The sequence below is a fragment of the Saccostrea cucullata genome, unplaced genomic scaffold (genome assembly GCF_032062105.1).
Source record: "Saccostrea cucullata isolate Sc308-1 unplaced genomic scaffold, CSIRO_AGI_Scuc_v1 ctg1077, whole genome shotgun sequence".
Classification (NCBI taxonomy): domain Eukaryota; kingdom Metazoa; phylum Mollusca; class Bivalvia; order Ostreida; family Ostreidae; genus Saccostrea; species Saccostrea cuccullata.
In genome coordinates, this window is record NW_026924714.1 from 105,761 (window position 1) to 130,398 (window position 24,638).

Genomic DNA, 24,638 nt, shown 5'->3' on the forward strand with positions numbered 1-24,638 from the left:
TTGATCTGATAATGAAACATTTTATATGTTTGAATCCGACGACAGTTACATGTACTTGCACAATATACACAACATAGGCAAAATATTTTATACATATACTGTATTAATTAATATCAACTTAGTAACTTCAGCAACAACATAGTAAAAAAGTACTAGCAGGAATCAGGGGGATAAATGGTTACAAGACAAATTATAAATATCCTGAAAGAACAAAGGTTTTACTATTGTGAATTTTATAAAAAAAGGCTAAATACCCCTTACATCTGTTATAATGGTATGAAATAAACTGTAAAGTTGTAAACCAATTAATTTATTAATTAAGATATAAATCTTTATCCATGACTTGTCACTTTGAAATCTATTCCAAGAGAATTACTATTGCAACAAGAAAAATTTCTACACAAATATCAATCAACAGATAAAAGTTGATGAAGTATATAAACAAGTATATAAAAGGTTGTGAAATTTGCGGATATTTTTCACATGGAAATAAAAGTTGGTTTACAGTACTGGGGGCATTATCTATAAAAAGTAACAGATTTCCTGAAGATAAGGATTTCTGTATCACATCAATACTGTATGTACCATGCATGTTCTCAGATCTATCTGCATAAAATTTTATGACAAAATGCTTCATTTAATAAAGACAGGTTAAGAACCTTTTACAAAAACAATGGAAATAATAAGTGGCACCAAAACAAACACAGGGTGAATCTGATGTTACATAATTTCCATGTCACACATTCACATCTGGATAATCAATTTCAATAAAACATTTATAGCACAGATCTGAGTACTGTAGGAGGGCGTGTCCTCTTTGTGTTCATTGTCAGGTGGTGTGCTTTGCTTGGGATTCTATAATTAGGCTTCCATCACTGTACATTTCTCCAATTAAAACCTGAAACAAATGAAACACTGTGTAAAGTGTTAGAGAATTTATTCCTATCTACTGTGAAAGCAGAATCTGAAATGTACGTAGGGGTATGTATTAAATTTCGTTTTTTCCTTTATTTCGTTGTTAACAATTATCAAAAAAATTAAATCCTCATTCCTATATGAAATTTTACATGACTGTTTAAAATTGAATAGGGTTACTTTCAAAAGAATCAAATTAAATGCCCACAAAAATATTTTGGGAAATTTTTTAAAATTATTTCCCAAAACTGCACAAATGTAAAATGTACTTTTTCAACCATATCTTAAAAGCAGTCTCTTTCATACATTTTGGGAAGAATTTTAATATATACATGTATATAAAACAGTTGGGAAAATGTTGTCAATCTAAGAACAAGAGGCCCATGGGCCACATCGCTCACCTGAGAATCTTTGACCAATCTGTTTTTTACCAGATTTCCCCCTTGTAATACATATTGTGACCCCACCCAATCCCATTGATCATAATTAAAACAATTTGAAATCTACACTACCCCAGGATGCTTCCACATAAGTTTCAGCTTTTCTGGCCCAGTGGTTCTTGAGAAGAAGATTTTCAAAGATTTTTCCTATATATTTCTATGTAAAACTTTGATTCCCCATTGTGGCCCCGCCCAACCCCAGGGGGTCATGATTTGAACAATTTAGAATCTACACCACCCCAGGGTGCTTCCACATAAGTTTCAGCTTTTCTGACCCAGTGGTTCTTGAGAAGAAGATTTTTAAAGATTTTTCCTATATATTTCTATGTAAAACTTTGATTCCCCATTGTGGCCCCGCCCAACCCCAGGGGGTCATGATTTGAACAATTTAATCTACACTACCCCAGGGTGTTTCCACATAAGTTTCAGCTTTTCTGACCCAGTTGTTCTTGAGAAGAAGATTTTCAAAGATATTTCCTATATATTTCTATGTAAAACTTTGATTCCCCATTGTGGCCCCGCCCTACCCCGGGGGGTCATGATTTGAACATTTTACAATCTACACTACCCCAGGGTGTTTCCACATAAGTTTCAGCTTTTCTGGCCCAGTGGTTCTTGAGAAGAAGATTTTTAAAGATTTTTCCTATATATTTCTATGTAATAATTTGATTCCCCATTGTGGCCCCGCCCTACCCCCGGGGGTCATGATTTGAACAATTTAGAATCTAAATTACCCCAGGATGCTTCCACATAAGTTTCAGCTTTTCTGGCCCAGTGGTTCTTGAGAAGAAGATTTTCAAAGATTTTTCCTATATATTTCTATGTAAAACTCCCCATTGTGGCCCCGCCCAACCCCAGGGGATCATGATTTGAACAATTTAGAATCTACACTATCCCAGGGTGCTTCCACATAAGTTTCAGCTTTATTGGCCCATTGGTTCTTGAGAAGAAGATTTTTTAATGACCCCACCCTATTTTTGTGTTTTCTTGATTATCTCCCCTTGTGAAGGGACTTGGCCCTTTATTTTACCAATTTAAATTCCCCTTCACCCAAGGATGCTTTGTACCAAGTTTGGTCAAAATTGGCCCAGTGGTTCTTGAGGAGAAGTCGAAAATGTGAAAAGTTTACAGACGGACGGACGGACGACGGAAAAAATGTGATCAGAAAAGCTCACTTGAGCCTTTGGCTCAGGTGAGCTAAAAACCTGTCGTCTTATGATGTCCAAGTTTTCCTCAGCAGATTTCAATAAAGAGGATATTTTCTTAGGATCATCTTCATTTTTGTGTTCTTTGAAGGCATCTCTTGTTCTTCTTACAGCATATTCCCTGAAATTAAAAGAAATATATCTTATATTATTATATTTCATTATAAATAGTCTACACAACGCGTTATCTGATTGGTTCTAGGTTATCACGTGATCGGGCCGTAAACTTCATATTTCACGGCCGTCGGCACGCTTTTCATTTATTCCACCTCTTCGGAACACCTAGTGTATTTTCCCGCAATATAGTTCTCGTTCGTTGAACGAAAACTCTCGAGAGTAGTAGACGTCACAATAGCCTCAACATTGCTGATAATGTGTTCACCAAAAGGTTTTTTAGTAACTTTACGTAAAAAATGAAAATGAAATTGAGAGCTGTGCCGAATTTGAAAGTTTATGTTTATTTCAAAGGTTTTGCTTGTTTCGGTATAATAAACAATTCATTGCATGAATGTTCGGGAAACATGAAGACTTATTCAACCAAGAAATATCATATTCCCTTCGGGCGAAGCCCTCGGGGAATATGATTTTTCTTGGCTGAATAAGTCTTCATATTTCCCTCTCTATCATGCAATAAATGTATAATATATACCCTGTAAAGAAACAAGATAGCAAAATGCCTTGAATGTTTCCAGAATATTTTGAGATCATCAATCTTTGACTAGCTTAAATCTCTTCAAGAGTTTAAGAAATTCACAAGTCCCCCCCCCCTAAACTTTTCACTATAAGGTTAAAGCTTTTTTTAAATTTAGGAGGCATATTGCTATTTATAATCATGCAAATACTTTGCATTAAAGATGCCTGAAAATAAAGAAAAAGTCTTTCAAGAATAAAATGTACTTGCAGTGTTCATTTTATCAAAGTTCAGAGCAAATAAAAACCACTGAGCTCAAACATATTCTTTATATAAAGCAGCTTATCTCAAAATTCAACTATAGAAAAATGTTTGATTTCAAAAATTCCTTTGCCCATAACCAACTTTTCCCACAATATCTATCTGCATGAAGTACAAAGAGCCAAATTCTCCTCTCCCCAAAATGGCTGTTTAAATAAGTGAAATTTTGGATGGTCTCAAAATCAGGCACTAGAGAGCTTTAGGACATATTTCTACCATGGTGACCATAACTCTGGCAGTACCTATCTCTAACAAAAATTGAATTAACAATGGTTATGGAGTACCTATCTCTAACAAAAATTGAATTCAATGTTATTGTTCTGTTGGAAACAGTAAACTATTAAATATGCATGCTTGGAACACATTGTTCAGCATTATTATGAGATGACTGTTTAAAAATACAAAAACTAAGTTCTTTATATTTATATATGTATTAATAAAGAAGACAAGTTCTGGTTAACATGATAATGGAATGGTAATTATTCAGCACAACGTGATGCAATCATATACTCATCTGCTTTCAACGCACACAAAGTGATGGACAGTGAGTTACTCAAATAATGGAAATACATATTTTGCTTAAAAGTGCTCAAACTCATCAATATATAAACTATCTCTGCTTTGGATCCTTTTTTTTAAGATCCCTAGCTAGTATAAATATTAATAGTCATTTACTTGCGAATTTTTGTCTTTATTTCATAAAAAGACAGAATTGTGAAAAATTGAAATGAAATAGCTGAATAAAGCTACCTGAGGTAGGTAAATAAAGCTACTATAGGTAATTCTACCTACGTGGCAAAATGTATACAGGTGTCTCATTATATCGCGGTACTTAATTCTTTTGCATAAAAAGTGTAATTTCTAATTTTTGTTTTAACTTACATCAAATGATAATTGTAATTCTAACTTTGGCCTAACTTTTTAGTGTCCAATTATTTTTCAAGCTTGCATCGTTTAATTTGTGGTCTATTTTTAAAACAGGAAGTCTTATTTACCTCCTAAATCGGAGGGTCTCATTGTATCGCGGTATGGAAATACATGGAAACTTGTAAATGATACAGACCTCAATTTTTATTTTTGAATTTACGATGTAACTTTACACGAAAAAGTGAACAATTGTATATACTAAAGACTTTTAAAAGATGAAGTTTATTATGATTTTTACGAGATTATAATTCTAATGGTCTAAATATAATTTAAAGGAGACATGAAATCAGAAAATTTCGTTTTATTTTTTTTCAAAAGGATGTTCCATATTTCTTAATCACCGAAAAAAAATAATCATTCAAACAACATTCATCATGTCTATCAACAAAAAGAAAATAGGCTATGTATCCACATTTTTGCGATATACCGCGATACAATGAAACCCGCGATATAACGAGAATTGAGTATACTTATTGTATTGGACCCGATAATGGATATCAATTATTAGATATTACCAGAAACATAAATTACATAACATTATTTGTGTCTTTGATATTACATGCCATGAGGAAATTCGAGTTATAATGATGTGATTTCTGAATCTGATTTCGAAACCAATATTTCGTCAATTTGGTGTAATCACAAACCTGTAGTTGTATGATTTAAACTTTTTACTTTCTCGCAATAAGTCTTTGTAGAGTTGAATGACTTTCCTCCTGTATGCCATGTTTTGAAACTTTGAACTTTGACCTTTCGGTTTCAAATTTTACGACAATCCGATTTATTTCTTCGCAGTGTTATAATTTATTAGAGAGACTAAAACAAAATAATCAATTTCATGCAGATCCTTTTTTCAATGTATCATCATATGCGTTTGTCCAGTTAAAGAACTATTACATGTTATTGTCGTTAAAAGTACTTTCCGACAAACATGGCTGCGCCCATGAAGCAGAGAAGAGAGAAGTGCACATTAAAGATTTGCAGGAATTCTTGTGTTTTAGATGACTAAATATCGTTATTGTAAGTTAAATCAACTTAGATAAGTTTGAATTTATTATTTCATGCTTGTTCAACTGTGTAAATATGTAACTCTGTTATATGGAGTAGATATGATCATGAGGAAATTCGAAACGTCATAATGTTGACCCTTCAACAAAATGTTAAATTCATCACAAAATTAGACATTCATGGTAATCTGGTAATACCTCAGTGGACATTTTAGTTGTGAATTCAATTTGACATTTGATTAATACTGACATCATTTTTTAATAGCAATGATGGCCATATGGAAGCAGATTCAACAATTTTCCAGTTTATCTGGATGTAATATTCATGTGAAAAAATTACGGTCAGCACAAACTTTGCAGAGTCTTCAATGTTTATTCAAAAGGACATTTTCAGTTAGGGAAAGCTGTGATGTGAAGACTTTAGATATTCTTGGCAGCACCTACGCCACTGATCAAACCACAAATGTTACTCCAAAAATATTGGAAAAGATTGGCAAGAACTTGCATTGCAAGCACAATCACCCCTTAAATTTGATAACCAGACGAATTGAAAATTACTTCAACAACAACTTTAGAAATAATTGGCGTGCTCCAATGTTTAGTAAGTTTGATCGCCTGAGTCCAGTCGTGACCTTGACTCAGAACTTTGACACTTTACTGGTACCCCCTGACCATCCCAGCCGGGCACTGTCCGAGAGTTACTACCTGAACTCTACTTACATGTTGAGAGCCCACACTTCAGCCCATCAGAGTGATCTGATAAAAACAGGACTGGATGCTTTTCTTGTTGTGGGCGATGTCTATCGTAGAGACACGGTGGATGCTAGCCATTATCCAGTTTTCCATCAGATGGAAGGAGTCAGACTTTTTTCGAAACAGGAAGTAAGTGTGATTTCATTAAAAAAAGATACCTTCTATAGAGATTGTGAGGGTGAGTCATGACTTTTAGCCAAGGTCATTTACCACGGTTCAAAGTCACTTAAAGAAAAAAATATTTTATTCCTAGCTGTATTCACCATACGTCACGAAATGTGAAACAATGGAAACTCCTTATTTGCATGAAGACTGGTCATGTTCACAGAATAAAATGATTTTGACTCTGATTTTGGGTTCCTTTGAGTAAGTTCAAGGTCACTGGTAGAAAAATTTAAGTGAAAAATTCTGATACATACCTGGTAGCTCTAGTGAAAAAATAGAAATCTTGAATAATAGAATAAAGGGTATGTCATGAACTTAACACATGGTCATTTGAGCAAGGTCTCTAGCAGATAATGTTTGAATCCCATACTTCACACAAAGATAACTGACTACTTATGACCAGAGGGTGTCAATTTTTTCAATGGCAAATTCAATGTCAATTTTAGAAAAAAAATTATATACTACAATGTATATAGACCAAGGGGGTACAATTTTGTCAGTTTTCTTGATAATTAGTTGTTGAAATTATATCAGTTTTCCAATAAAAAGTGAATACCAATTATATGTATTTTCTGATAAAAAATGAATACAAATTTTATATTGTATATTTACTTTTGATAATTCTTCAGCTCTTTAGTCATGTGGAAGACACATCAAAAGTGACATTTTTTGAGGAGGGTACAAGAAATCCCTCCAAACAAGAACGACACACTGTAGAGACCTCCTTCTGTTTAGAACAGGATCTCAAGGATACACTGAGGAATCTGGCTAATCATCTTTTTGGGGATGGTGTGTATTTTTATCAAGATTAGATAATTTAAGAATCACTAATGAAGGCAATCTGTATTTACAGTTGCTCAAGTAAGTTTAAATTTGTTTTGTAAAGATTTGACTAATTTTTCGAATATGTGTCACATTGTTCTCTGCTCATAGTAGGAGGTACACTGTAACTTTGATGAGTTTCTTTTGTTTTGTTTTTTCTTGGTTACAGATGTGGAGATGCAGTGGGTTGATGCTTACTTCCCCTTTACACACCCATCCTGGGAACTGGAGATAAAATACCAAGGGGAGTGGTTAGAAGTGCTGGGATGTGGACTTATAGAACAAGATATTCTAACGGCTGGTAGGCATACTAGTAGTTGATACTTCAGTATATCATATACACTAAACCTGCAAACCAATTTTAACTGGCATCCCTGTAATGTCATCAGAAATGAAATTCAGACAAAATTAAATTACAATCAAACCTCATTTTCTTAGACTTGATGGGTTCATGATATTAAGGTTAATACATTGAGAAAAAGGAATTTTGTCTTCCTAATTACCTCAACATATATTAATCAAGATTGCGATACATGTTTGAGACTTGAGAGGGTTTCTTTTTTATCAAGTCACTCCTGATTTTAGTCATTCTTGATTAAAATTTAAATGTATAATTTGCATGAAATTACATGGACTTATAAATTCATGCAGGATTAATTTTCTTGGCCGTGCCTCTCTTTACTCCGCTTTATCCCATTATATGATTATCGGTAAATGAAATCATAATATAAGCAACGTGCATATGCAGCCTATTTCTTATTAATCATAGCCTCCTACTACAATTATAATAATGCTACAAGAACCAGATCATTTCAGCTGAAATCTATGAATTGTTTTTTTTTCTATGTTACATTAGCTGGAGCGGATAGTAAAGTAGGCTGGGCCTTTGGCCTCGGGCTGGAGAGACTAGCGATGAGATTATATAGTATTTCAGACATTAGACTGTTCTGGAGTCAGGATGCTAGATTTTATAAACAGTTTGATGTTGATGACCCAGACACAAAAATTACTTTTAAGGTATGTGTTAAATCTTCAAAAAGTCTATTTCTTTGATTTTAGAGCATGGAGAATATATTTTTTTCACTGGATTTGTTTTAGATTATTTTAAGAATTCATTTTAGAAAGAAAGAAATTAAAATTCCATTCAATAGATATCAAATAAGTTCTTTTGAATTATCTCTCACTCAATCTTAAATTTAAGTACAAAACAAAATATTAACTTTTTACCTTGTGAAAAATAACTTGGGTCATCATGAATGGAAAAAGTATCATAATATACAGTGTAAGTATTTCATTTGTAACAATATAACTTTTTTATTTGAAAGGTATTATTTTTATGCATGTGTCATGTTTGAGTTACCAATTATTCTTAATCAAATATGTATTTCTAGCCCTTCAGTAAGCAATCACCATGTATTAATGATGTTTCATTTTGGGTGCCTGATGACTTTTCTGAGAACGATTTTTACGATATTGTGAGGAGTGTTGGCAGTGATCTTGTAGAAAGTGTAGAACTCTTTGACGATTTTGTTCATCCAAAAACAAAGCGGCGTAGTAAGGCCTATCATATTACGTACCGCCACATGGAGCGAAGTCTGACTCAGGAGGAAGTGAACGACATTCACGCGAACATCCTGGAGGAAGCTGTCACGCAACTGGGCATCCAGATCCGATAACGTTAACAAGATGTACGTGTAAACATATTGGACAAAGTATTAGCTGCAGTTTTGTAGCTCATATTGTTCTGAAAAATTTGGAAGGACAATAATTTTGATCTTTCATACCAGTGAGCTACAGACCTGCTGCCATCAAAGTACCTGCACATGTTCAAGGTTTTGGTTTTATGCACCCTTTTACATCGAGATCAATTACCGGTAGAAAGGTACAGCACAATGTTGAAATATTAAACCAGGAGGAAGGATTTTTTTTTTATTTTTTTTTTTACATTTTTGTTACATGTTCAGTGTGATGAAATTGTAATACATGTACTTATTTCCACCTCACCATGATTACACCAGTTCTGTATTAATAATTGCTTGTCTTTTTTAAATGGTGTACATGTATTTGAAATAATCATCTGAATCTGGAACTGTGATAATTCTGTAAATCACATTTACAACTTGATCATTAATAAATATCATTTTTAAGGAGAAGCCACTGCTTTGTTCTTATTTATATGATTCCATTTCCAAGGGAGAGCATATTCATATTTTCTAAGGGGTGTGGCTCTCATTTAATAATTAATATGGCCCCCTTCGAAGAGGGATGGCATATTGCTTTGCTGCTGCTGTCTTTCTGTTTGTCCGCCAAGTTTCTGTTTATTTCCTTTGCAGTGGTGGCACATACTGAAATGAAATTTGGTATACAGATTTTTTATAGGTCAATTTAAGTTCTGTTTTGGAAACTATCAAGCCTTTTTAGACACCTTGGACTTAGAAAAATTCCAATTTACTGTGAAATCGCAAATTTTCGTGGGGGTTTAATTTTCGTTGTTTTTGAGGTATGGATCTCAGACCCACAAATTTATGTCCATCAAAACATGTAAAATGTTACATACATAACTATTACCCAATTCTCCATCCATGAAATCAAATCCCCATGAACCAAGAGTTTTCCCTCAAACCACGAAAAAAAAAGTGATTTTACAGTATATGGAGGAGGGGGCATAAAAGTTTTCCAAACATCTCATTTGAAAATGATTCAGATATAACAAGAGATGTTTTAAAACACTTATATGCCCCCCCCCCCTCCCCAAAATAATTGGAATTTTTCTACGTCCAAGAGACATAACTCTGTCAAAATAGGCTTGATTGTACCAAAAAGAGAACTTGAGCTAGATATTTTAATGATAAATCGCTTACCAAATTTCATTTCAATATGTGCAACCTCTGCAAAGAAAATGAACGGAAACTGCAAATAATTGGAATTTTTCAAAGTCCAAGGGGCATAACTCTGTCTAAACTGGGCCGATCATACCCAAAACACAATCTGATCTAGATATTCCTATGATAAATCTGTATACCAATTTTCATTTCAATATGTCCAATCTCTGCAAAGAAAATGAATGGAAACCGATGATGGACCGACAGTCAGCGTCTTCGAAAGGGGGGGGCATAAAAATGTTTAAGCTTTATTTATTTTACTGAAATTGTTTTTATTATTACATTTTAACAGTGATATATTGTAATTTATTCATTTGTATGTGTGGTATTTAAACTCTTGATTTTCCTTCCCATATGGAGAGAGTTGTAAAAAAAATCTTCCTTGACCTGACATAAGATAGATAGTAGTAAATAAAACATTCTGACAGAGAATAAAGCTGCTTAAGTTAACCAAAATATGTTACTACATGTAATAAACATAGGTAATCAGAGATTACAGAGCTCACCTCAACGAATGTTGTCTTTACGTAAGGCAAAGTCACACAATTAACCAACAAATAGTGTACATTCCAAAAATGAAAATATTTAAGCAATTTTGATCTGATACTTTGAAATAGACCTATATAAAAAATTTAAACTAGTTATTCTTCATGAAAATGTAATCAATATCCAGCATCTGAAGCAAATTTGAGAATTTTCATCTCTTGATGAAAACTATCACCTGTTCACTCAACCGGAAAATGTAGGTCAGATGCAGCATCCGAAGCAAGCCCGGTAGAGTGTATCCTTAGATGTATCATCCATGCAAGTTTGGTCAACATAGGGCTTATAGTTACTTTCAAATGAAACATGCACCAAAAACTTTAACCTGTTCACTCAACCGGAAAATGTAGGTCAGATTCAGCATCCGAAGCAAGTCCAGTAGTATGCATCCTTAGATGTATCATACATGCAAATTTGGTCAACATAGGGCTTATAGTTACTTGCAAATGAAACATGCACCAAAAACTTTAACCTGTTCACTCAACCGGAAAATGTACGTCAGATTCAGGATCCGAAGCAAGCCCAGTAGTATGCATCCTTAGATGTATCATACATGCAAGTTTGGTCAACATAGGGCTCATAGTTACTTGCAAATGAAACATGCACCAAAAACTTTAACCTGTTCACTCAACCGGAAAATGTAGGTCAGATTCAGCATCCGAAGCAAGACCGGTATTATGCATCCTTAGATGTATCATCCATGCAAGTTTGGTCAACATAGGGCTTATAGTTACTTGCAAATGAAACATGCACCAAAAACTTTAACCTGTTCACTCAACCGGAAAATGTAGGTCAGATTCAGCATCCGAAGCAAGTCCAGTAGTATGCATCCTTAGATGTATCATACATGCAAGTTTGGTCAACATAGGCTTATAGTTACTTGCAAATGAAACATGCACCAAAAACTTTAACCTGTTCACTCAACCGGAAAATGTAGGTCAGATTCAGCATCCGAAGCAAGCCCAGTATCCTTAGATGTATCATACATGCAAGTTTGGTCAACATAGGGCTCATAGTTACTTGCAAATGAAACATGCACCAAAAACTTTAACCTGTTCACTCAACCGGAAAATGTAGGTCAGATTCAGCATCCGAAGCAAGACCGAAAGTATGCATCCTTAGATGTATCATCCATGCAAGTTTGGTCAACATAGGGCTTATAGTTACTTATAAAATGAAACCTGCATCAAAAACTTTAACCTGTTCACTCAACTGGAAAATGTAGGTCAGATTCAGCATCCGAAGCAAGCCTGGTTGTATCCATCCTTAGATGTATCCTCCATGCAAGTTTGGTCAACATAGGGATTATACTTTACTTGGAAATGAAACCTACACCAAAAACTGCACCAAAAATGTTAACCTGCTCCAAAAACATTAACCTGGTCATTCCTCTGCTGAAATTGCAGCATCTGAAAACTGGTACAATGAAACACACTAGAACCATCTTCAATGCATGTCTAATCAATATAGGACATAGAAGTACTTAAAAAGAAAACTGCTCCAAAAAACTTAACCTTAACCTGGGTCGCCGATGCCGACGCCGACGGTATTACATAAGCTCCCCCAACTTTGTTGAGGTGAGCTAAAAATCCATTTTTACAATGTTTTCACTTCACTTAGCTATGACATCTCAACTGCTCAACTATATGTAACGTCATGTAGCCTTTGACTGTATTACAAAAAGACAGAGGCAAAGGAAAAGTGTTGGTACAGCCAAGCTCAAAAGAACATCAAGAACTACTACAGGTTCCTTCCTTCTTTTATTAAAAAAAAAGTTAAATATACACAGAGTCTTCCCTCACGTAGTTTTACAGACTTCAGGCCCGTAGCCTTGAGGGTACTGTATGACGACATAAGGTGGACACTTAGGAACCTGGCAACAACATCCGGGCTGAGGTTCTTCCAGCGAACAAATAGATTTAGGAATGTTCCAGTGGTTTACACACCTACAAAATTGTCAAAAAGGACAAAAATATATTTTATTCCTAATTCCACAACTTTATGGTATTGTAAGGATCCAGGTAACTTGCATTTCATTGCATATATACATATATATAGAGAGAGAGAGATACCAAATTTTATTGAAAAATCATACCAATTAATAATTCTTTTTTAAGTTGCATTATTTATTTGCATTGTTTCATAAAAACAAAGATGCCAGTATGTGAAAAACAAATTTTCATTCGAAAACTTACAGGGAAATATACAGAGGGGTAAGGGTTTTATTCCCATCATATTATTTCAGAATAAATAGAAGTTTGTAAATGGTATTCAATAATTTAATTCATTAACTTTTAATTTTAATTAATAAGATTTTAATTGTAATTCATCATTAAAAAAAAATCAAAACTGACACAAAATGTCCTTGGGTATATGTCTTTGTTGGGTGTTTTGTGTGTGAATAGGTGAGGGTGTGCGTCTCTGTGTGTTGGGGGGGGGAGGGGTGAGTCTCAACAGGTAGGGGACCTACCTTGTTTCCCAGGGAAATTGCACATAAACCTTTTTAGTTTACTTACATTAGGAATACTTGCAGCAAATATCTTAAATTACTTTATCTTGAATCCCAAATATAACATATTTAAAAGGATAATTTATCCCATCACAAATTGTTATTTACTGAAGATTATCTGTTTATTTATCTCGCATCCATTCATGAGCATATGATTTCCATGTAGATAAATTACAAAGGCACTAGAACTTATCATAGTGCAGTGTTAAGCACTTTCTTAATAACAACTATAAATTGGTCTAATAAATTAAAGAAACAGCAAGTGCTGTAAAGCTATTAATACATTCTAAATTCAAAAATCCAATCATTACATATTTTCTTTGGCAAAATATACAGTAACAATCTTGAAACCAATTTATTTTTAATTTTATTTCACCTTAATAAATACATCTTCAAAAATAGTGAACAAGAGAAAATCTTGGACTGTTCATGTACAATTCATTATTCCTTTAACTATAGGAAAGATGGGTGCAATAAAAAGTTCTTTTCTATCAATAAAAAGTATCAAAAAATAGTCTTAATATTGAACAACACAAGATTAAGTTTCTGGGCCATATCCTGGTGGATACTGAATCACTACATAGCTCGGACAGTCTGGAGTTTTACAGCACTTTCCAGGAGCAGGATCACGCAGCGTACAAATACTAGGCAAGTTCCACATCACACACCTAAAAGCAGCCAAAATTGAATTGAAAAGCAAAAGCAAGCAAGCATAACCAGGCTACCCTGATTATCATTATAAAAGCTAGGCAGAAGCACCATAATGTAGAGTTTTACCAATTGTCTGAAGCAGATTATAATGTCAGCTATTAATGCAATATAATTCATGGCAATAAGCAGTGCAATTACAACACTTAATGATATATCCATCATTAAGTGGAATATTATTATTGGTGGTTGCTACACAGCTTGAATCCCTGAATAATGGCATGAAAATGTAATATAAATGTAAAAAGCAAATATTTGAAAAGCATGAAAAGCAAAAGCTGAATAGGAACAAAAGCTAGGTAAACTTTTTTCCCACTGGAAACTGACCATGAGATGTGAGTTTTCTGGAATTTGTCGTCCCGATATAAATGTTACTTACTTCTGTTTACAGCTGTAGGCGCCATTAGCCGAGCATTCACAAGTCAAGTCACAACCGTCATCCCATTTATCTCCCACATTGTAATCTTTTCCTTTATAGTTACAAGCTGAAAATAAAAAAAACACAAAATCTTCTCATTGTTCAGAATAAATTGATGGCAGTGCAAGATATATTTCTCTTTATGACTGCTTTACTTTACAGTAATGACTAACAATTCTACTAACAGAACTGACAACTTAAAAAAAAAAATGCTTTGCATAGAAATTAACATTTTAATTTTTAAGATATACGTATATATGTAATTTCTTTCAGTTTAGCCACTATAGTAGATCTTACACGACACTGTACCCCCTATACTACTGTACTTACTTATAAAGCCAGTGAAATTACAGAAAACTTGTCCACAACAATCTCCCGGCTTCTTCACCACGTGACACTGGGCAGGGAGGCCTTGATATACACGACATCTGAAATTACCCATCATTCATTGCTTAAGTTGTTGTTAAGACAGACCTTCTGATTGGAACATTCATAAATTTCAATTCAATTATTTGATTTTTCAATTGATCTTTAAAACAAGTACATGTATTAGTTTGCATCATGGATTTTCAAACACGTAAAACAGCATACATAAAGCAGTGCAAAGAACTAAAATACAATTATTATGTTTACAGAAGTGAAAAGTACTTCCCCTTAATGGTTATTCTAAAACAGAACTGCTCTGTACATGTTATTGTGTTATCAGCTGTACCTTGGCACACATGATGGCATTCCTGACTGATCGTTTGGACAGGTACAGTTAAGGTCACATCCATCAACCCAGCTGTCTCCTTTCTGGTGTAACGTACCCTTGTAGAGACACCCGGAGGCTGAAATAGCCAGAGATTATAATTAGATGAACTTTCTTTTGTAACTTTCATCACACAGCTATCAGAATTTACATTACGTTTTAAAAAATAAGTACATACGCTGTGGTGCTGGTGTGGTAGTTGTGCCATTGGTACCTGTATAACCATAAGGAAAATAATAAAAGTCATTTCAGTTTGAAACAAATTCACTTGATAGAATGAGAACATTTTAATAAAAATGATAACTTTGGTAGTTGATAATGGTGTGTTTTACTCACAAGTGCTGTGACCCTGTATGGCAAATACATCTCCCAAGCCCTTTTGTGCTACAATAAAAAGTCATTTTTATAAACATGTATGTATGTATTTTTAATTGTATGAAGGATTTTTTTTCTATCTTATTTGATAAGCATCACTTAGTGTAGATACTGACATCCTTGCAAACAACAAATACACTGTAAAAATGAAATCAAGACTGAATTTATTCAGTGCAACACGTTTATACAAATAAAATGCCTACAGTGGAGCAATAATTTTTCAATCAGTAATTGTGTAATTATCTGTAATTCATTAAAAATAAGGTGAAGCCATGTTTCAGCCAATCCTTTGCTAAAACCATGTTTTACTGTAGTATCGGATATCTGCTATAATCCTGTTTGGTAATAATACACTTAACATCATAATATAGAGAGACTGAGTGCTGCGTGGTAGGCTAAGTACTGACCTGATCCCCAGTTTACAGCTGAGTTGGTCATGGAGTAGAAGAATGCAGGTTTCTGTAGACCTTTCTCGTAGAAGCAGTTTGAGGTAGGAGAGGTCACCATGATCCATCCTGTCGTGGAACAGGCCTGAGGGGAAGACTGGGTCACGGAAAATTGCAGACCTGTGCTGGGGTCTCTGTCATCATAATGAAAAAAAAATTCATTTTAAGGTACATTGATACTCAGATAAGAGAGGTAACTCTTAATTACAAAAATGTCAATTATCCCTTTATAAATATGTCAAGTTGAAGTGTCTTTTTTGTCCAATTTCGTGCCACAAGCCATGCTATAATTGTTTGAGTTTTACTTAGCATTTACCTTTCCTTTGGAAAATTATGAGCTAAAGAAACATTTTGAGTGAGCAGAGGGTTTATGAACCTTAATTAATCTCTTAGTGAGAATGGTTTTATGTTTTATAATTTTCCTACACAAGCTGGAATTTTTCAAATTTTGATATAGTAAAACATTTGAATCCTAGCTTACTGTTGCATTCCAATAAATTGTTTGGGTATGGCTTTAATGTCTCCCCATGAGGAATCGATGATTCTGTCAGATGTAAACCAGTTCAACTTGTCAGAGTTTCTAGCATCAAAAACAATATAGGCCTTCTCCACTCCATGCTTGTATATGGACACCTTGATCTGAAAATTAAAATTATTAAATTAGATAGAATTCATGCCAAAAGTCTACATTTGTTTCTTTGACTTCAACCCATTTTTCTCTTGTTTTCAAGCTTTATAAATGTTACCTTTGGATACAGTACACGTCTTAGCATTATCACAATTATTTTTGTTTACTTATGGCAAATTTTCAATTGGTGCTAATTAATAATAATAAATATTAGGAATATGAAACACAATCACATTTTTTTAATTTATAGACCCAAAGTACTTAATAAGCTTAACTGTTGGAATGGTCCATTTCTTGCAATTTGTTTAGTGTGTACAAGGTTTTCAAGTGAGAGATAAACTTGAAAAATAGAGCAAAACTGACAAAATACACATTCCATGCTTTGGCCTCAAATGAAATGTATGTTTTGCAATTTATAAACCAAAATATATCCCTATACAGAAATTTTGATTTGCATACAAACAAAATTTCAATAGCTAATTAATTTTCATACATATGGAAACTTCAGGGAATACAAAGTGCTGTAATTGTGAAATTCATGTCCACCACGAAATGTAAAATGTTACATAAATAACTACACAACAATTCTTCATCCACAAATTCAAATCCCCACGAAACAACAGTTTTTACTCAAACCACAAAAATTTGATCCCACAAAATTATGTGATTTTACAGTATGAATGTTCTTTGTAACTTTGATATTCTGTATATAGTAGGGATGTCAACGAGTACCCGGTTAACCGGGTACTCGATCGAACGTCCGAGTATCGAATACTAAAATCGGTACTCGGTTACTCGGATGTATATTTTTGAATGTTTCTAAGCTCATTTATTAATGCATTAAAACATCGGTTTTAAAACGTAAAATGTTCATTGCAATTGTACATACAGTAATTAGGGTTTTCTACACCTCTTAATGACCGTTATCGCCCGCGACAGTGTTTATACAGTAATTATCATGACCAAACACCTACTACCTGGCTTTTCTCACCTTCGACTGTCTTCTACCCTTATTTTTTGTTTGCTTTAATGATTTGTTTTCACTGCACATCGTTTTAATAAGGTCTTTTGTGTTTAAATAAATTAGATTATTTTGTCAATTCTCCAAGAAGCAGTAAATTCTCGGGAAAAGAGACAGATGATATATTACACGTGCAAATGCATTGTTGATATGGTTGTGTTTGATTACATACATTACATTAATTCAAATGGTTGAAGGCAAAGGTTTAAAAAAAAAAACTGATGTCCATCGTTGCATCAAATTACAACAAACCATTCCGTAATACTATAAAATAAAGGATCGAAAACATGTAGGAAGATCGGAAATCCGCTCTGTGATAGGAGAAGCTCTGACGACTGATTACATGGAAATCAAACGCAACCAAAGAGTTACATTAGAATTACGGAGCAGATTATTATTTTTAAAAAAACTGTGAACCATTTATGATCTTAATCCTTGTGTTTATCTGATAAATAAATTTTTCTTTAAAAAATGTTATATTAAATTTCGTCGGGCATGAGGTGCTCATAATTATTACATCAGATTAACGATTAACGGGTAAATCTCCCATCGGAGCATGTGGTTTTATTATACCCCCCGCTTGAAAAGCGGGAGGGTATACAGTAATCGTTAATTCTGTCCGTCTTTACGCCTGTCCGTCTGTCTGTCCGTCCGTCTGTTACGCTTTGGGGTACCCGTCTCTTATCCGCAACTCCTCTCATACCACTGAATGAAATTTGATGAAACTTTTACAGAATCTTTATTACATATTGCCATTGTGCACCTCCTATTTTACGTTTTGATCTGACACATATTTTGGGTTTCACGACCACAGCAAAACATGGACTTTGCCATTATAGCTATATGGAGGCGGGGGTATCAATTAGTGAGCTCATCGCTCACAGTACCTCTAGTTTCTACAAGAGTTTACAATGTTTTACAGTTATCAATGTTAATTACTTGTTCATATTTATTAACACTTTTACCGAGTACCCGGGTACTCGATCGGAAAAACGTCCGAGTAACCGAGTATTAAAAATCGACCGATTTGACATCCCTAGTATATAGTGACACAAACCTTGTCCAAGCAGAGAGAGTTCCACTTGTTGGATGCGTCGGGTTTGTAGGGTTTATTTGGGAACAGGTTGGCAGCCGTGGGGTCCAGGGGATTGATTGTCTGTCGACCGGCCCACAACTGGAACAGGTCACCTGGTACTCCTGCCACACCCTTAAACAGCAGCTGCCAGCCACTGGGTGGAGCTATATAAAAACAAGCCATTAAATTATTTGTTTAATTTTTTAAGACAATTTCAATCTGTACAAGTAGTCACAGACAAGAAATATTTCAAAATATTGCTCTTCACAAGCACGTACAATACAAAATAAATCTCTTTTTTGTCTGGATATACTAAATACATAGAACACTCTAGTATTTTTTGTGTTTTTTTTGTAAAGCTGCACCTATACATGAACATCATGACAAACAAAACTTGAATACCTGTAATTGTAGCAGGTGTTGTGGCCACTGAAAATAAAGTAATCAACACTTTAAACATCATAATTTAGAGAAGGTAAATCTACAGAAAAAAATGTCCTTTTTGCATACACAATGAAACTAAATTTTGAACATGAGATAACTTCATCGTAATCAAAAATGGACAGGCACTGTTTCTTAAAATATTTTTCATAAACTAAACATCACTAAATTAAATTGAGCCCAAGTTCTACATTTATTGTCATACATGTATGTGTAAATACTGTCTATAATAACAAGTATTATTCTCACCAGTACAAACTCCACAAGATTTAGCACATCTCTGTCTGACTGAGGCAAACTGTGAACAGAAATTGTTAGCGACAGCAGTTTGACACAGGGTAGCTGAATCTGTATCCACACAAGGCTTAGATGTTGTTGCTGCAGAATAAATCAAATCAAAAATGAACCCAAAATTCATATAACAAAGACATCATCAGAGACTGTGATGACTATTCTAAGGATTTACATTTCACTGTGATGTCTCAGGTACACAATAGAAACCAAGACACATAAATATGTTTATAAATACTAATTCAGCAGTAATACTATCTGAAAACTATTTCGCTGAAAACTGATCAGATCATCATATCCCAAAATGAACTACTATGTTTCTCTTACTTGGTCCTTGGCAAAGCTGGTCAAAGTTGGGACAGTTTTGTTGAGCCCAAGGTTGGAAGGCCAGGTTAGTACACAGGCTCTTATCATTACACTGAGGTGGTGGGGTGGTCACGGTTGAGTGATCTGTCATGTAAATATCATGTTCACCAAGTGTAAATTTACTTTATCTCTATTGTCATGTAGCAAGTTGTAACAGGAGAGAGAGGAGGTGGGGACGGACAGACAGACTAAGAGAGGAAGGTATATATACTTACGACACATGTTACAGAATGCTGGGCAGTTTCTCTGGGCCCAGTCCTTGAATGAGCCTGTACAGGCTGAGTGACCATATGAAGCACAATCTGAGATGAGATCCCGACAGCCTGCCACGGTGGTGTGTCCTCCGTGTGGTGGTGGTGTGGTGGTCACGGTGTTGGAAGCGTTACACCTGACCTGTTTACAGCACTGTCCAGTGATGGACTCTAGGTGACAGTACAGAGGTAGGGCTGTGTACGTAGGGCACCTGTTAAAACAAGCTACTGCTAAACTTACATATCTTTGTTTCTAAACAAAATTTCATTCATACTATACTATTGCTTCATAAACACTCACACTGGATTCAGATATAAACCTATTACAGTTGAATACTGGTATCTTGAACACTGATATCTCAAACACAATGGATATGCTGAGAAGTTATTTGGAAGTCCCAACTACTTGCTCTTTATGTATTTTTAAAAGTCTTGATAAATGCATCTCAAATACTCAGATATCTCTCAGATTTTTCTCAATCCCATCAAGTTTGAGACATCCATGTTTGACTATAATTTGAGGTTTGTGTCAATTTAGAGAGAGCAGTTCAGACCCATATCTTTTATCACTTTATAAGGGCTTACTTGGAGGTACAGGTGTAGAGTCCTGCATTGTCTTTACAGGTACAGCTGAAATCACATCCATCGTCCCACTTCTGATTCACCTGGTACGCAACACCTTTGTATACACAGCCAGCTGGAACAGAGAGGAAAAAATAAATCATAATTGCCAATGTCCAGTTAGTCATTTCTTTTGAGTGAATATTTGTATCACCAACAGCATATGTTTACTGTATTACTGCTATCAAATTAAAGAGCATACACTGTAAAATAGCTGAACTGCAAAAGTACATTTATGACCAGAGCACTATTATTACAAGAATATGTAAGCATCTTCTGTATTTCTAGTCAAATTTTTTATATAAGTGCTGAACTCATTATAATAGAAGTTATAGAAGTCAGAAAAAATAGAGATTTCTTCTAAAATTGTTGATATTTTGTTTGAATGGGACTAACTTGAGGATCCTGTCTGTCCGCCGGAGGGTGGTTGATAGTTTGGTCGGAATCCGGAGTAGCCTGGTTGATAGGTCCCTATGACGGGGAACTGGCTGGGTTTGTTTGGATCCACCGTGACGATCTGACCGTTACTGCTGGGACAATTAATGGTTTCACAACAATCACCATTCACTCCAGTGGGCTGAATGCTGAAGCAGTTAGCCTTCTGGATATCGGTATAAGTTGGACATCTGAAAAATCACCAGAAAAACATTTTACTTGACTACCAGGCTTTCTCTACACAGAACTTGTCTAAAAGTTGACTGTATAGGACTGTAGAAACCTACTTGGATTTGCATTCAAAGTATCCTGTGCGTCCATCTTTACATTCACAGGAGAATTTACAATCCTGGTCCCATTTCTCGCCTTGGTTGTATACCTTATTCTGGAATACACACTGAGCTGCAATTCATAAACCAAGACATTCAACACCTTTCAATATCAACGACATGTATCCATAACATAGGGACCTATTCCCACCTCAGATGTTTGCAAGGGTCAGTAGTTTTGCCCTGTTCATGGTTTATATTCTTATAGATATTGAAAGAATGACCACTCTTAAATTCAAATTTCTCATCATGGTTCAGAGTTCAAGAAAACAAATTATAGCCTGGAAACTTAGAATCTATAATCCTTAAATGACACACATATAATGAGCATTACTTATAGTTTTATATTCATTCAAAATCTTTATACAATTTAATAAACATTTTTATATATTTTAAACCCATATATAGAATTGATAAAAGTTGAACATTTAATCCTGATTAAATACTATACCCCTAATTTTAGAGCTGACTTACATGTGACTTGTGGAACCTGTGATGAGCTGATGGGGTATCCTGATCCTGGGAACACAGTGACAGAGGAGGGAGTAGTGATCTGGATGGTGGGATTGGGTGGAGGCATTGAGCCGGGGGGCTTCCCAGGGGCAGGGGTGGGGTTCAGCTGAGGGACAGGGTTGTAAGTTCCGTATCCTGGTACATCACATGTCAGAGACTGACAGCACTGTCCAGGGACATTGACAAGCTTACAGTAGCTCGGGAGAGTTCCCGGGAAATGGGGGCATCTGGAAGGAAAAGTCTAACCATGATCATTTTCTTCTGATGAAAATAAATCTAATGATAAAATTCAGTATGAAGGCATACGGGAAATTACTATTCTGTGCCTGATCAAGTAGAAAAACTTTGCCTGAAATAAGTATAATAAACATATACAACACCAAAGTTTACTAAGAGTTTTCCTCAACAAATATTATTTGCTCTTATTAAATTTGATCCATACATATTACAGATCAAGGGCATCAAAATAAATTACAGCATATTTCCTTCAAAATTGCAATCACTGTAAAAACCTTATGGTGTTGCATTGTACTGAGCAGTGCATGGATCGTTTCTTTAAAGTTTTACAATAATATGATCTACAATGAAAGCATTCAAGGCCTTTTTTGCCATTTGAAATTTCTCAGATAATACATGTGTACAATTTTTTCCTGTCTGCATTGCAATCCGGATGACATTAAAAACTTACTTGGATGTGCAGCGATATAGTCCACTGTTGGCATTCTCGCACGTACAGACATATTTACAACCATCATCCCATGACTGGCCCTGGTTGTAGATCTTTCCATTATAAATACACACATCTATAATCATACAAATAAAGGTCTGACTACCATAAAGATCTCATTATTAGTGCTTCATTTCATCAGCATTTAATGAAGCGATCAAACTTACGTCGGCCTCCAAATGTGGGAGGATTAAATGTGCCAGGCTGCCATCCAGTGCCTGTAAAACTGCTGTGTGTTCCCACGGGGAAGATGTTCAGTTCGTTAGGAGAGGGCGTGACGGGGCCATCAATAAATGGTTTGTAAGACCCACACTCTGGCTTCTCGCAGCACTTGTCGTTAGGGTCAGGCTGCAGGGTGCAGACAGAGGGGAGACCAGAATAGGCCTGACATCTGTGTTTGACAGAAAATATTGTTACATAAGGTATAAGCTGTATGATTTTATAAAATTAGGGCTGTATTTATCAAATGACAGGATGAAAAACTACAAACCTGGCATTACACTTGTATTTATTGGAGGCTGGATCTTCACATGTACAGACATAATCACAACCCACATTCCATGTAGCTCCCTTAGCATACAAACTGTTGTCCACGTATATACATTTGTCTGCAAGTCAATGTCAAATTACCATTTAGAGTTACAATTAAAGCAAGGTAAACAGAAAGCTGTGGTTAATGTATCCTTTTTGTGGTATAAATTTCTGTGAATTACCCATGGGTTTGATGGTGGAGATAGACATGACAGTGGTAGTGGTGGTGGTGGGGGCGGTTGGTGGTACTGGGGTGGTGGCGTTGTAGTTAAAGTCACACTTAGCGATGGTACAACAGCGGTCATTGGGGTCGTACGTCCTATAACACTGAGGAGGTAGATTGTAGTACTTCTGGCATCTGAAATATTTACCAAGAATTCAGATTCATAATAAATAATAATAAAGCAAGAGCATGTATGTTTCAAATAATATGACATCATAATCCTTACCTATCTGTACACTTGTACAGTCCCTTTGGAGCATCAATACATTCACAGTTGTAGTCACATCCATCTGCCCAAGTGCTGCCCTGGTTGTAGAGGACACCCTTGTACACACAAACATCTACAACAATTTAAAAACACTGGTACATGTACATTGTATGCACATGCATTTAAAACAATTTACAGAAAAGGTATCAGGATTCAACATAAAATTCAGAGAAGGAAAAAATAACACTTTTTAATTATCTACTACAATTTATCCTCTCCTATTTGATTTTTGTTACCTTTTTAAAATTTTTTTTAATCTTTAATTTTGCCTGAGAAATTTTTTTAACAAAATAATTTTAAAATGAATATCTACAATGTGGTGGACATTGGATTACTACTTACTTCGTTTGCCAGTTCCACCAAATCCTACATTAGGGTACTGGTTACTTCCTGAAAAGGAGCCCGCCACACTCGTGGGTACCACAATAGGAACCTGTGTGGTGGTTATGCCAGGACGTGGTGGGAGGGGTGGTGCAGGGGTGGGGTACCTGTTACAGTCGGGAACCAAACAACAGGCATCCTTAGGATCAGTAACTAGGCGACAGCTGCTAGGCAAGTTGTTGAATGTCTTGCACCTAGAAGAGACAAGTACTCAACAAATACCAACAATTTTACCATATTTAGTGGTGCAAGTGATTAGCCTGTGACTGCTAATTCCACCATTCTTAACAACTGTATACATCCAACTCTAGCCTTATTTGTCACCACATATGGTTTTTATATGAGAAATACCTCAAATCTAGTCAGCTAAAACAAAACATTTTCAGACTTTCACCAGCTCATATATCAATTTTAATCTAAATGACTGGAAATCTTCCTACAAAAGCTACCAGTATCTAGGTACTTGACCTACTTGTTGGTACAGGTGATGAGTCCTTTGGAAGGCTCCTCACAGCGACAAGTTCGATCACATCCATCTGACCAAGACTGGCCTTGTGTGTAGTACACTCCCTTATAGCTACAGAAACCTGCCAATTCAAAGAATATGTCAAAATATACATGTAGCATTCAAAATATAGATTCATACATGTCATTGAGAAATACTGTACATACTGACATACTAAAGGTAGATTCTGATTGTTTACTACACATAGATAGGT

The 24,638-nt window shown here is 35.1% G+C and overlaps 3 protein-coding genes across 3 annotated transcripts in view; 1 reads left to right on the plus strand and 2 right to left on the minus strand.

The window, feature by feature from the left end:
- LOC134267100 (LYR motif-containing protein 4-like) lies at nucleotides 1-5,228 on the minus strand. Its single transcript, XM_062749323.1, has 3 exons — nucleotides 5,087-5,228; nucleotides 2,561-2,681; nucleotides 1-898 (listed from the first exon to the last, which is right to left on the minus strand). The coding sequence occupies exons 1-3, from the start codon at nucleotides 5,164-5,166 to the stop codon at nucleotides 830-832; spliced, it is 270 nt and encodes an 89-aa protein (XP_062605307.1). The 5' UTR covers nucleotides 5,167-5,228; the 3' UTR covers nucleotides 1-829.
- Nucleotides 5,229-5,345: 117 nt separating this feature from the next.
- On the plus strand, nucleotides 5,346-9,339 carry LOC134267099 (phenylalanine--tRNA ligase, mitochondrial-like). The gene is made up of 6 exons (XM_062749321.1): nucleotides 5,346-5,459; nucleotides 5,712-6,328; nucleotides 6,994-7,153; nucleotides 7,356-7,487; nucleotides 8,043-8,203; nucleotides 8,578-9,339. The coding sequence occupies exons 1-6, from the start codon at nucleotides 5,441-5,443 to the stop codon at nucleotides 8,860-8,862; spliced, it is 1,374 nt and encodes a 457-aa protein (XP_062605305.1). The 5' UTR covers nucleotides 5,346-5,440; the 3' UTR covers nucleotides 8,863-9,339.
- A 3,029-nt stretch (nucleotides 9,340-12,368) lies between these two features.
- Nucleotides 12,369-24,638, minus strand: part of LOC134267101 (uncharacterized) — a 42,114-nt gene continuing 29,844 nt past the window's right edge. Inside the window, exons 43-66 of the mRNA XM_062749324.1 lie at nucleotides 24,392-24,506; nucleotides 23,881-24,113; nucleotides 23,497-23,611; nucleotides 23,230-23,405; nucleotides 23,007-23,124; nucleotides 22,684-22,907; nucleotides 22,478-22,592; nucleotides 21,751-22,016; nucleotides 21,235-21,349; nucleotides 20,909-21,138; nucleotides 20,477-20,588; nucleotides 19,856-20,103; nucleotides 19,602-19,724; nucleotides 19,233-19,361; nucleotides 18,945-18,971; nucleotides 18,525-18,706; nucleotides 16,300-16,457; nucleotides 15,780-15,952; nucleotides 15,334-15,381; nucleotides 15,176-15,211; nucleotides 14,959-15,076; nucleotides 14,577-14,674; nucleotides 14,208-14,313; nucleotides 12,369-12,557 (exon numbers count right to left, since the gene is read on the minus strand). Of these exons, the coding sequence (XP_062605308.1) occupies nucleotides 12,410-12,557; nucleotides 14,208-14,313; nucleotides 14,577-14,674; nucleotides 14,959-15,076; nucleotides 15,176-15,211; nucleotides 15,334-15,381; nucleotides 15,780-15,952; nucleotides 16,300-16,457; nucleotides 18,525-18,706; nucleotides 18,945-18,971; nucleotides 19,233-19,361; nucleotides 19,602-19,724; nucleotides 19,856-20,103; nucleotides 20,477-20,588; nucleotides 20,909-21,138; nucleotides 21,235-21,349; nucleotides 21,751-22,016; nucleotides 22,478-22,592; nucleotides 22,684-22,907; nucleotides 23,007-23,124; nucleotides 23,230-23,405; nucleotides 23,497-23,611; nucleotides 23,881-24,113; nucleotides 24,392-24,506 (3,413 nt within the window). The 3' untranslated portion in view covers nucleotides 12,369-12,409. The remainder of the gene's footprint in view (nucleotides 12,558-14,207; nucleotides 14,314-14,576; nucleotides 14,675-14,958; nucleotides 15,077-15,175; nucleotides 15,212-15,333; nucleotides 15,382-15,779; nucleotides 15,953-16,299; nucleotides 16,458-18,524; nucleotides 18,707-18,944; nucleotides 18,972-19,232; nucleotides 19,362-19,601; nucleotides 19,725-19,855; nucleotides 20,104-20,476; nucleotides 20,589-20,908; nucleotides 21,139-21,234; nucleotides 21,350-21,750; nucleotides 22,017-22,477; nucleotides 22,593-22,683; nucleotides 22,908-23,006; nucleotides 23,125-23,229; nucleotides 23,406-23,496; nucleotides 23,612-23,880; nucleotides 24,114-24,391; nucleotides 24,507-24,638) is intronic.

Excerpts from the sequence above, each read along its gene's own strand:
- LOC134267099 (XM_062749321.1), top strand. Across the intron at positions 7,154-7,355 it reads TAATCATCTTTTTGGGGATG|ATGTGGAGATGCAGTGGGTT; the intron begins GTGTGTATTTTT and ends TCTTGGTTACAG. Across the intron at positions 8,204-8,577 it reads ACACAAAAATTACTTTTAAG|CCCTTCAGTAAGCAATCACC; the intron begins GTATGTGTTAAA and ends ATGTATTTCTAG.
- LOC134267100 (XM_062749323.1), bottom strand. The coding sequence starts at position 5,166 with ATGGCATACAGGAGGAAAGTCATTCAACTCTACAAAGACTTATTGCGA. Across the intron at positions 2,682-5,086 it reads TTTAAATCATACAACTACAG|GGAATATGCTGTAAGAAGAA; the intron begins GTTTGTGATTAC and ends TTTTAATTTCAG. Across the intron at positions 899-2,560 it reads TGGACATCATAAGACGACAG|GTTTTAATTGGAGAAATGTA; the intron begins GTTTTTAGCTCA and ends CATTTGTTTCAG.